We start from the raw sequence: 13,262 nt of genomic DNA, 5'->3' as shown, positions 1-13,262 counted from the left end.
CTGATGAGGTTAGAAAACACCTGACAAGAGCTCAGAGACCATTCCTTCATCCAGAATCACTCCAGACCCTTCAGATTCTCCTCTTCAGTTCACTCCTCTCATTTTCTGTAGGGTTCAGGTCAGAGGACTGGAATGGCTATAGCAAAAGCTTGGTTTTGAGCTCAGTGACCCATTTCTGTGTTATTTCTGAGGCTTGTGTTTGGATTATTGTACGGTTGAATGATCCAAACATGGCCCATTATAAGATTTCTAACAGAGTCAGTCACTTACTGATTTTTTATCTGTTGGTATTTAATATAATCCATAATGCCATGTGTCTAAACAAAATGTCCAGGACCTCCAGCAGAAATATAGGCCCACAACATCAAAATTACAGCAGTATATTTCATTGTACACATGGGGTACTTTTTTCTCTGTGTTCACCAAACCCATCTTGAGTGTTTGCTGCTAAAAAGCTCATTTTTATGTTTCATCTGATCATAAAAGCCAGTTTTTGAATGAGCTAGGATAATTTTTCTTGTATCCCTCCCAAACAACATGTGGTGATGTAGGTTCTGTTTGACTTTTTTTTTTCAAGGTTTTCTGAACCAGAGACTCAACTATTTTCTGCAGTTCTCCAGCTGTGACCCTTGGAGAGTTTTTAGCCACGCAAACTCTCCTTCTCACCGCACATTAGGACGATATAGGCACACGTCCTCTTCCAGGCATTTTTATAACATTTTCTATTGATTGGAAATTCTTAATTATTGTCCTGATGGTGGAAATGGGAATTTTCACTGCTCTAGCTCTTTTCTTAAAGCCACTTCACCGATTTGTGAAGCCCAATATCTTTTGCTGCACATCAGAAATATATTCTGTGTTTTTTCTCATTGTGGGAATTTGGGCTTTGTTTTCCCTCCACTTTATATTTCTGTGAATCAGGAAGCAATGGCTGGATAATTTCATGTTTATAATCATTCTGGAGTGCTCAAAATTGGGAATATGAATGGGAATATACTTCAGAGATATTTTACTCATAAGAATTTCTAGGGGTGCCAATAATTGTCCAACGAGTATTTGAGAAAAACATTAATTTCATAATGATATTTCCCCTCTGTTTTAAATTCTTATTATCCAATGAAAGGATACATGCTTGTGAATTTGTTAAATAAAAAATCAAAAGGATTAACAATGCAGATGAATTTTCACAGCCTTTTTGACCATATTTGCCAAGGGTGCCAATATTTGTGGGCATGACTGTACTTCTGTGTGTAGTGGTTCTTGAAGCACTGACTCCAGCTGCAGTCCACTCTTTGTGAATCTCCCCCACATTTTTGAATGGGTTTTGTTTCTCAATCTTCTCCAGGGTGCGGTTATCCCTATTGCTTGTACAATTTTTTTTTCTACCTCATCTTTTCCTTTCCTTCGCCTCTCTAGTAATGTGCTTGGACACAGAGCTCTGTGAACAGCCAGCCTCTTTTGCAATAAACTTTTGTGTCTTTCCTTCTTGTGCAAGGTGTCAATGGTCATCTTTTGGACAACTGTCAGGTCAGCAGTCTTCCCCATGATTGTGTAGCCTACAGAACTAGACTGAGAGACCATTTAAAGGCTTTGCAGGTGTTTTGAGTTAATTAGCTGACTAGAGTGTGACACCAGGTGTCTTCAATATTGAACCTTTTCACAATATTCTAATTTTCTGAGATACTGAATTTGAGATTTTCCTTAGTTGTCAGTTATAATCATCAAAATTAAAAGAAATAAACATTTGAACATATATCAGTCTGTGTGTAATGAATGAATATAATATACAAGTTTCACTTTTTGAATGGAATTAGTGAAATAAATCAACTCTTTGATGATATTCTAATTATATGACCAGCACCTGTATACCATATCTATGTATTTTTTTTTTTTTAAGAATAGTATAGACAAGAAAAGAAAAAGGTAAGTGTTAGTTTTATTTGGTCAAGTGCTGGCGAAAAACAAGAGACTTTAGATGTTTTTTGAAAATGAGCTGTTCAAATTGAGATTGGGAGGTCATTCCACCAGCTGGGCACAATCCAGGAAAAGGTCCGTGAGAGTGATTGTGAACTTCTTTGGGATGGCACCACAAGGCGTTGTTCACTTGCAGAGTACAAACTTCTGGAGGGCACATAAGATTTAACCAGTAGGTTTAGGTATGTTGGTGCCCTGTCAGTGGTTGTCTTGTAGGCTAGCATCAGTACCTTGAATTTGATGCGAGCGGCTATGGTAACCAATGTAACCTGATGAGGAGAGGAGTTTTTTTGGCTCATTGAAGACAACTCTCACTGCTGCATTTTGGATCAGTTGTAGAGGCTTGACAGTACATGCAGGAAGAGCCAGGAGAGCATTACAATAGTCCAGTCTGGAGAGCACAAGAGCTTGGACAAGAAGTTGGGTGGCTTGCTCTGACAGGAAGGGTCTAATCTTCCTAATGTTGTATAAGGAAAATTGCAGGACCGGGTCAATTTAACAATATCAATATCAATATCATCCAGCTAGAAATGTCACTCAGACAGGCTGAAATGCAAGCAGCTACTGTCAGATCATCTGGCTGGAATGATAAGTAGAGTCGAGTGTCATCAGTGAAGCAGTGATAAGAAAAGCAATGCTTCTGAATGACAGATCCTAAAGACATCATGTAGATGGAGAAGAGAAGTGGTCCAAGTACTGAGCCTTGAGGAACCCCAGTAGCAAGAAGATGTTACTTAGAAACATAACCCCTCCAAGATACACTGAAGGATCTATCGGAAAGGTAGTGCGGTTCCAGAGATGCCCATCTTTCTGAGGGTGGACAGGAGAATCTGGTGACTAACTGCGTCACAAGCAGCAGACAGGTTAGCAGCAGAAAGTATTTTAAAATAAAATCCTCAATGACAAAATAGATTATTGGAAAAAGTTGTAAGTTGCACCTCTACTGCTGCATAAAACAGTATCACATTTCTATAATTCAAATTCCTTAAAGCAGGCGTGTCAAACTCAATCCCTGGAGCGCCAGAGCCCTGCAGAGTTTAGATTCAACCCTAATTAAACACACCTGACACAACTGATCAAGGAACAGTGTTTGACACTGCATTGCATTAATGAGGTCAAACATAACAGAGAACACTTCACATAACACCTGATGTGCTTTTTACATCAAAAGAGGAATGACATATACACTTATATTTGCCTGTCTGTCTCATCCTCATATAGTCAGCCGGGCATGGTCTGTAGAAAATACTTTTCAGGTGGGACTAGTTTTCCAGGGGGTCATTCGAGAAATTTGTGTTTCACCGATGTACTTTGTGAAGAAAAATTCCAGAGCAAATTACTCGGTGATCCACTGAGAATCTAATTCCATCCGAATGTGAATGTCTGTGATTGCCAAAAGATTTTTCACAATGCATTTCCTTGTGTGTTTTGGCCAACGTGGACTAACTTACTACCGCCCACATTTTCTGCTTGGTGTCCCATTCATTATGGATGTTAATATGTTTGCCTTCCGGGGAAGAAATAAAATAATAAAACCAAGAGCCAGATCACATAAACTGTTAAGACTGGCTACTGTAATATACACAATGCACACATAACAGAGCACATGATCTCTGCAATGACTAGATGTACAAAACAGACCCTCACCTCTGTAATAAACACAGATGTTCGTCCCAAATGAATACATGGAATCACAGATGTCGGGTAATAAGAAGTTGAACCCAAACGTCGTTTAGAAAATTATTCAGAATAGGGCCTCCATTTTGTATGTCTCTCTTATCTAACACACCTGACTCAGTTCACTGCTCCCTGTTCCCTGAGCACAGGATAATATAATGTACATAAGCATAATTCAAACATAATTTGGTAATACTGGATGTATCTAATATAATCAAACTATGTTTATTTTCACACTACAGGTTGCAACAGACAGTTATCATGCAGTTCAGCGCATTCAATTTTACAAAACATAAAAAAAAAAAAAAATGCATTGCAGCACAGGGCACCAAACGTTTACCATTAATGGAAATAATGGCAAAGATTGTTTAAAAAACAAAGGTCAATGAAAGACAGAGGCAGCTACCAAACAAAAACTGTAAAATTAAAGTAAAATATACTAATTTATACCCAGAATTTTAGGAACAAAGGAATATTTTACCTTAATTTTACAGGTTTTGTTTGGTAGCAGCCTCTGTCAATCATTGAAGTATTTGTTTTAATTTTTTTATAAATAATCTTTGCCATTATAACCATTAATGGCAAATGTGTGGCACCCATTGCTGCCATGCATTTGACAATAATTTTTATTTTTTTACTTTTTTTAAGAGAGGATCAAGCGCGCTTGTTTAGAAAATCTAACTCTTTATATTTTGGTCCTGTCTGAATATTCTCAGTCCCCTTTCAGTCATGAATGCTGCGCTTATGAGTGCATGATATATACATCATAATAACTCCATTATGTTATCATGGAGTCGAGTCTCTGTCCACAAACGTCTTCAAAGTTTGTTACATCAGTAGATTATATACAGGGGTGAGTCTGATTCTCATGAAAGCAACTTGGTTGTTTCTCTTCATTTATTTAGCCCCTTGGTGACCATCATGCCAGCTGTCAAGCATCTCTTGTCGCTCTGCGGTGGGAACATCAATCCTGTCCCTATGTAAAAGCAGTTCTTCAGGCTCTGACAATGATGCTCTTTTAGAATAGTGAGCATTGAGTTCATAGGGCATATTGTGTGGCCACAATGTGCTTCATGAAATGCATTACTTTCCTTATTGTTTGTGGACTCATGAATGATGTTTACTTTAGACTCTGACATCGTTCTAGTCTGAATCACAGATACCATGACTGTAACGTCTCATGTTCATCTCTTCAGTGCATGCAACACACTACTGACTCCATGTCACGTAGACACTTACTCTTTGCACAGCTAGGAAACACTAGCATCTAACAAATGCCATGAACAAAAAAAAAGTTAATTTTAAAAAACAAAGCTTATACACAAATCCAAATAGGAAATTAAACAGTTCTCAAATAATCATTAGTCTTGTTCGGTGTCCCAAACTCTCATATTTTAGAGCAGTTAATGCAATTTATAAAACAAAAAGCTATCTGTGTGTGTGTGTGCGTGCGCGTGTGTGTCGCGTATTTGTGTGTGTGTGTGTGTGCGTGCGTATGTGTCGCGTATTTGTGTGTGTGAAATTCAGAAGTAACCCCTTTGAAAATCTTTAACATTTTCATAAGTAACTGTAATTTAATAACGCGTTTTGATTAAAATTACATTTATTTTGTAATTAAATACAATAATTATGTTACATATAACTAGTTGCTCCCCAAAACTGATGGTAAAAGGTCACATTTATCCTTCACACACTCACTAACTTTCCTCTGAACTGCAGAATCTACTGCAAAAAAAAAAAAGAAAAGAAAAGAGAACACGCCTTTTTGCACTTGGACTAACATTGTACTAATCTCATGCTTGCAGAAATGTGTTATGGAAACATTACTTACATGTGTTTCTTCTTTGGTTTATTGCTTCTGCTTTAATATATCATTTGCAAAAGTGTCTGCTAAATGAATAAATGCAAACAGTATTGACAATTCTTCATTGTATTGTTCACAGAGCTGGGATGATTCTTATGTGCTGACAGTTATCATAAACTCGCTGTACTTTCTTCTGTTCCTGCTCATGACATACTCTGATTAATGATAAGAAAGAGCCGTTTGACTGTCATGTAAAATAACTGCAGTAGGGTGTCAAAACATGGAAAAGCTGATATCATCGAAGGGTTGGAACACAATTAAAGCATCATGTTTACTTGTTACTAAATGCAGCAAACTTTAACGAGTAGCACTGAATAAGAAACACCATGAATCCCCCATGTCTAGTTAATACATATTCTGTACATAAATGTGTGTGTGTGTGTGTGTGTGTGTGTGCGTGCGTGTGTGTGTGTGTGTGTGTGTGTGCGTGTATGTGTGTGTGCACATATACAAATAATTATACACACTCACAAGTATATTACAGCACTTTTTGGCAGACTTCAGGCTCTACCCACACGTATTTCATGTTTCACGAGGACAACATCCACTAAAACTGAAGAAGTGAAAGGTTTTTAAATTCATTCTATATTGACTTAATTGTGATAGACGTACGTAAACTAATATAAATGAAGTGGGTCTGCACATTTAGTGCATAGTAGAAATAATTTAACAACAACAACAACAAAACAGTTAAAGAATCAGTTAAGACAAGTTTAAAACCATTTTATTAAATTAACTTAAATCAGTTTGAAAAACTTGATAATAATAATAACAAACAAGGATGCAATCAAATTAACATTATAGTAAATGAGGGAAAAGAATCATCTTTTTTCCAAAAAGCAATTTTGAGACCTATTATATTTGGATATGTATAGTAGGGGTATTATTGAAAAGAAGGGATGCAGCCAAACTGGTTTATCAAGTCTAAAGTTATTGGTGCCTGGGAGGCTGATATAATACTGCCCCAACAATCCAGTTTTCCCACCTGATTTCTAAAGACTTCAGCACACCTGACAGCCAGATCTGAATTCTTTCCAAAGCAGTCTTTTTCACAAGGCATGCTTTCTTTTTGCAGCGAGATCTTGTCTGTTTGAATCAGCAAACATCATGTATCCTCCGACACCCTTGCGTGAAACTGAGGTTTAAAATGAGTTTGACAGTTATGTCAAATGTTAGTGGTAACTTTTTAGGATGAGACTGTTTTTTCTTCAGTTGTCACTTCTATAACTGCATCTGCTTTTCTTTCAAGATGTTGCAATTGAATAGCCTTCTTTTTAACAGAGCTGGTGTCACATATCACACATCGGCTTTCACAACAAAATTATGATTAATACCAAAACAGTGTTAAGATTCTAGTCAAAACTCATTATCAATATCAAATAAGCTGAAAAAATAATACTCAGTATGTAATCAAATTATTAGCACTGTATGGATTTCTAAAAATAATAATAATAATAATAATACAAATAAAACTGTGTATAAAATAATATATCAAAATTTCCGTATTGATTTTACCTGTATAATTCACTGCATTGCACTGTGTTTTAGAATTAACAAACATGTCTGTTAAATTAACTGGTAAAATGACCAGTACATTTTCAGAAGCACTTTCTGACTACAACACTTAAAGCGACTGACTCATGCTGACCGTGTTATATGTGTGATCTGTGTTTATCTGGCAGTTACATCCAGCTCTGAACACAGCAATGTTGAAGTTTTGAAAGATTGCAAGGCCAGTGCAGACTACAAACAACTTAATTAGTTTTGGATTCACAAATTGCTAATTATCTTGACTGCTATTTTTAACTTAAACCAATTAATACGGCCCATTCGAAAGTTGTTTTGTAAACTAATGGTGCTTTTATAGCACTTTTGATGCACACCCGAGTCCGCTTAAAAGGGTGGTTCGAGGTATGGTTCATGTGAACTCTTTCTGTTATATCTTTCATTTCATTACCAAGCAACAGAGTAAACAGCTGTTGGCCTGATGACGCAAATAAAATAATATAAACCCAGTATGGTGAGGGCATTGGGAAGGGGAGCAATCGAACTCGACTTTGGACCAGGCAAGTGAACCAAGTGTGAAAGCACTCTTAAAGGTGCAGTAAGAGATTTCTGAGAAATGCTGTTGAAAGTGGACCAGACCGAGCACCAAAACACACTTGTAGCCAATCAAACATGTCATCATTAGGATCTATCATCCAGAAACATGGCTTTTGCTATCACTACTATGCTGATGACATGCAACTCTACTTCTCATTCTCATGCATGTAGAAGAGAAGTGGTCCAAGCACTGAGCCTTGAGGAACCCCAGTAGCAAAAAGCTGTGACTTAGAAACCTCCACACCCTGAAGGACCTACTTGCAGTTCCTAAGATGCCCATCTTCATGAGCGTGGACAGGAGGAACTGGTGGTTAACTGTGTCAAAAGCAGCAGACAGATCCAGCAAGAGGAGTACTGAGGATTTGAAAGCTGCTCTTGCCAGTCTCAGGGACCATTTACATGACGTTTTCAGCCCAAAACTTTTTATGCATTTTGCCTGTTCATTTACACAACAACAGTGTTCTGTGGACTGAAAAGGTACTTCATACTTTTGAAAAAAACAGGTTTCAAAGTGCAAGTTTTTCAAAACACCACTGTTATTGATTCTGTGTAAACAGCAAAAATGGGAATCTTTGAAAACGCTGTCATCATTCGTGTGCATAGTATCTGTTAGGTATGTAGACATGTGCTGTACATGTCGATTTTAAAGGCAAGCGCGAACAAACACACAACAATGGCGGAGTACATGATACTGTTGTTGTTGCTTTTCAAGAGTTTGCTGATGCTTCTTCAGCAAAGTCTGGATTTACTTCACCGATATTACAAAAAAACAGCAGAGATGCATCATATAATCATCAATTGCAGAAAAAGGTACTGTTTACTAACAGTGCCTACTACTGGCCTGGGATACGTAAAACAGTGTTTTGGCCATTTTCACGGATATGTGTAAACACAAATCCTTTTGAAAATGTTGTGGTGTATACGTGAAGCTTTTTAAAAATGCGAGAGAAAAACGTTTCCATTTTTGGCTACATTGTTGTTGTGCAAACATACCCTCAGTATTCCCACTGCCTGTCTTCTGCACAAAGCATTGACTTACCTGGCTCTAAAATAAATCGACTGATGCTTTGGGAAGAGGATTTGATGTAAGTATGCTGTAGATTTCAGCTCATTACGCTTGGACTGAAAAAGGTTTTCAACAGCACTTGTGATTGTGTGTCTCATAGCATATTAAACAAGTACACTCCCACATAACTGACACCATGTTGCAACATACTGTATATGTATCAAATATTTCCTTTATGGAAAATATGCTATACTAATAACACAAAATACAATTTGTCCTAGCCTGCTAGCTTCTAGCAAGAAATTAATTTGCAGGTCTCTGCAGTATCTTATCACACCTGCCTAAAAAGGGGCAGATCCTGGCAGCACATTGCTATTAATACAGATGTTCTCAACTAGGGGTCCTCAAGATAACTCACATTTCTTTTAAAATATGATGAAACAAGCATTCAATTGAGATAAAACAACTAAAAATCAAGATGGAGCTGACTGAGCAGGTGACATCACAGAGTACTGTACTGTGACAGCATCATGCATCATGACTGCAGAAAGAGAGAGAGACAGTGAGAGAGAGAGAGTTACGCTGCACTGCGTGCTCTGTCGCATGTTAGAAAAAGACAGGGAGCTTTAAAATACGTTTGATCTTTTCTTTAGCCATTCTATTCCTACACACACACACAAAGGTGAGAGTAAATTCGAGAAGTGGGTGTGGAATGTGAGTTTAACTGGTAGAGCAGCTTACTACACTTTCACATCACATCCACTCTTCACTGCAGCGTGACGTGCAGAGGTGAGTGACTTTACATGACTCTCAGATCTGCCTGCACATTTACAGAGGCTTTGAAGCACTGGAATGTTTATTTGATGATGCATTTGAAGATTAATATCACCAATAATTGTAATGGCCATAACAACAGAACTGCTACTACTACAACCACGCAACTTACTATTACCGTTACTACAAGAGACCAGGTGCAGTCATAACAGAGTGGACTAGGAAACATTATGAATATTTCTCTACTGTGCACGGTTGAACTGTTAACGTGTGTGCACATTCACATTGGTATCATCTATGTGAGGATGTTTTGAAATGGTAGAGCAAAAAAGATAGTCTGTCCTATTGACTACCAGTGCAACAAATGTATCCAGCTGAAAGTGTGTTTAATGTTTCTGCTGTTGCCTGGATATGGAATTATGAATTGTCAGTTGGCATTGTTACCTCAGGTCCATTGTTATGAATAATCAGTTTTGTTTATGCTTACTTTGTGTCATCTTAACTTCACACCACAGATGAAACGTATTGCATCTATGGCTGTAGGGATACTGAATATAGCCCTGTAAAATGATTTTGTGGTAATGTCTCATTTAACCAGAAATAGGGCTGAATTTACGAGTTAAAATAGAAATAAATTATATAATAATTTATCAGCTACCTATATGTTCACTTTATGGAGTGAGACAGTAAAATGTAGCTAAAATATATATACCCTTGTTATGTGGTTAATAATTTACCATAATCACATTTTAAGTCTAAAATACGCAACCCAGTTGTTGTATTAGTTTGCGTTTTATGAGCAAGAGTGTAAATGTTTTCCTTGTTGACATAAGTTTGCAGAGATCGAGCGAGCGTGTTCCTGCTGGGTTTAGGCTTCTGCAGGGCTTCAGTGCTACACGTGTTGAGCTTCACATCGATAATTAGCACATTTTAACTGTTTGTTTCATCCCAGAACTCTCTTCACGCACAGTTTACCTGACAAAGGTTAGATGTTCCCTGCTGTGATTACTGCTGGGGAAAAACAAACAACCAATAATTTAATATTACCAACAAGCTCAGGAAGAGTCTGATTTGATTCTCACATTACAAGACATGTTTTCATGCTCTTAGAACCTCAGTGTGTATCATTACTGTTTGTGTGGTTTCACATGATTCAATTGTTATCAAAAGTCCCTAAAAATAAATAATGGAATACATGAGTCGTTGAATCCAACTGTGAGCCGCTTGAATAGTTACTCATTCACGTCATAAAGTCATGTGGCTTTGTTTGATAGGTTCTTTAAAGACATGTACCACTCCTAAGCACCATTATTACTCACCATCGTTTCATCTGTTGTGGTCGTGTCCATTGTCAGGATGTAAGGAAGCGCCTCACCCTGTTGTCTTCCCCCAGCAGCTCGTAGCGTGGCTGTGTCGCTCCTCTGTATGGATATGAAGAGCATGAGAGAGTTTGTGTGCTGGCTGTACTATCAGTACCTGCTCATCACAGGCATCTATGTGCTGGAGCCGTGGGAGAAGTCCATCTTCAACACTGTCCTCTGTACTATGGTGGCCATGGTCATTTACACCTCCTATGTGTTTGTACCTATCCACGTGCGGCTGGCGCTGGAGTTCTTCTCTGAGCTGGTCCGAGGGCAGCCCGAGAGCACAGTGGCCCTCATGAACTCACCATGAACTACTGCTCTGTGACTATTGGCTTGAATACTCTTGTTTATTTTCCCACTCAGGAACAAACAAGCCTGATGAAATGAGGTGTTGTCAAAGCCATGTTCGAGCCCGTCAAGTCTTCCACATTTAACTAGATGCCTGCTCCATCATAGGATTTGTATGCAAAGAATTGTATGCATTTGTGCATGATTTCCAGTACCAAGGTTTTGCATGATATCACCAGTCCCATATGGACACTTCTTTCCAATTAACGTCTTCCTCATCACTGGTTGATTAAAAAATAAATAATAATTTTGACTCCATAGGAGTCCCTGATCAGATTAAGGAGTTATTATTTACCCCAGTGCAAATTAAAAAAAAGTCTTCTTTTTTTTATTACTGCATGCTGACTTTTATATTCTGGAGTTTTTGTAATCACCTATGCAATGTGACTGCTCTACATGAAGGTATAAACATTTATTTTTAATACAGATTGCTGCACTTGATCACAAATCAATAGGCCCTCATTGGAGCCCGTTTTAAACTCCTGTGTTGATTGGACCTTTGCTCTGGTGATGGTGGGACCATCTTCCATCATTTTGTTAGTCTCTGTTCCTGATATAAGATTGCATGAACACAATAATATTCACATGGAATCTGTGTCCTGCAGATGTGGAACAAGTGTCATTCACACATTTGAGGCACTTGAACATTTATTTATGAAATACCTTAAATTAAATATATAATATTGTCAGATTGTAGTTCTCTCGGCTCAGCTGATCACATTTTACCATGTTTAAATCAATTCCACAGATTTTCTGTTTTGGCCTTATGAAGTTATGACTGAAAGTTACCAAATTAATTTTTTTCTCAATTTGTGTTTTTATGGTTATTTGATGTGACATGCTTTAAATTACGTTTTTGTATTTTTAACTGTCTGTATGATGTGATGTCATGTATAATAGTTTATTTTTGAGAAATAAATACATTTCACAAAATATCCGTCCCATTTTCTGTACTTTCTGTAACTTTTAGGATATAAAATTAATGTGGCCTCAAAGGATATTTTATAAATGTTATAAACTGATTTCATCTACAAGAGGGCATTTGTTTATATATATTTTAACTCGTAATGCAGGGAAGTGGCCAAACTGGTTTATCAAGTCCAATGTTATTGGTGCCTGGGAGGCTGATCTAATATTGCTCCAGCAATCCAGTTTTCCCACCTGACTTTCTAAAGACATCAGCACACCTGACAGCCGGATCTGAATTCTTTCCAAGTCATTATTTTTCACAAGACATGCTTTTCTTTTTGCAGCGAGGTCCTGTCTGTGTGAATCAGCAAACATCATGTATCCTCTGACACCCTTGTGTGAACCGAAAAGAAAAGAGAAACACAAGAACTACATCTGACTAGCTACAGCATTGGGAGAAATCAATTGAAGAAAAAATGAGAAAAAAAAAACACATTGCCACCATACTTGTGGTCAGTGTTTGCTTTAGGTAGTCTCTTGACCCTTTTATTTGCTTAAAGTAATTTGCTTCTAAGAAATTGTAATATTGTTTCACAGCAAATGTTTGTGCATTGAAGTAACAGTTGAGCTTTCTCTTTCTGTCTATAACTCGTGACAGGTGAACATCAAGTGGTTTCTCTTTGTTTTTATTTTGTCTGACATTCAGTGGTTATTACCTACAAAAAACACTAAAGCGTTATATTTTTTCAATATTGAAAACTGATTCAACTCAAGCTTTTAGATATAAACACTTATCATATGATCCTTAGTAGTTGCGGCATGAAGCATTTTGTTGATTGTCATTGTTGAGATTCATACGTTGGTTCGTGATGACTGTGTGTGTCTAAAAGATACTGATACTGATCTGATACTGATACTGGATTTCAAATTTATATATATATATATATATATATATATATATATAAAATCATTCATTATAACTATTATAGCAATATTTTGTTTTCATACTGTAGCTTCACAGGTTTTATTATAAAAACCTACACATATAATTGAAAAACATTATTTTGATTGTAATCAGGCGAGCTCATGATGACTGTCTGATCTTTCTGCTTTACAACAGCTCATGCATTGTAACAGAGAGAGATCTAGCCCATAGGTTAAGGGTCAAGAGCACAACTAAACCAAACACTGATCTCCATGATGGTGACATCATTTTAACCAATTCAACATCAACATCTGATCC

General features: G+C 37.3%; 1 protein-coding gene across 2 annotated transcripts; it reads left to right on the top strand.

The window, feature by feature from the left end:
* The first annotated feature begins 9,284 nt into the window (after nt 1-9,284).
* On the top strand, nt 9,285-12,024 carry LOC128028677 (serine palmitoyltransferase small subunit B). 2 transcript variants are annotated; one of them, XM_052615966.1, is made up of 2 exons: nt 9,285-9,413; nt 10,792-12,024. In XM_052615966.1, the coding sequence occupies exon 2, from the start codon at nt 10,824-10,826 to the stop codon at nt 11,070-11,072; it is 249 nt and encodes an 82-aa protein (XP_052471926.1). In that variant the 5' UTR covers nt 9,285-9,413; nt 10,792-10,823; the 3' UTR covers nt 11,073-12,024. The 2 variants fall into 2 exon arrangements, with proteins under 2 accessions (XP_052471926.1, XP_052471927.1); XM_052615967.1 differs by having other exon boundaries at nt 9,390-9,413; nt 10,795-12,024.
* Nucleotides 12,025-13,262: the final 1,238 nt, after the last annotated feature.

This window comes from Carassius gibelio, chromosome A15 (assembly GCF_023724105.1).
Source record: "Carassius gibelio isolate Cgi1373 ecotype wild population from Czech Republic chromosome A15, carGib1.2-hapl.c, whole genome shotgun sequence".
NCBI lineage: Eukaryota > Metazoa > Chordata > Actinopteri > Cypriniformes > Cyprinidae > Carassius > Carassius gibelio.
This window is presented reverse-complemented; position numbering and strand designations above follow the sequence as displayed.

Coding starts and splice junctions, on each gene's coding strand:
- LOC128028677 (XM_052615966.1), top strand. CDS start 10,824: ATGGATATGAAGAGCATGAGAGAGTTTGTGTGCTGGCTGTACTATCAG.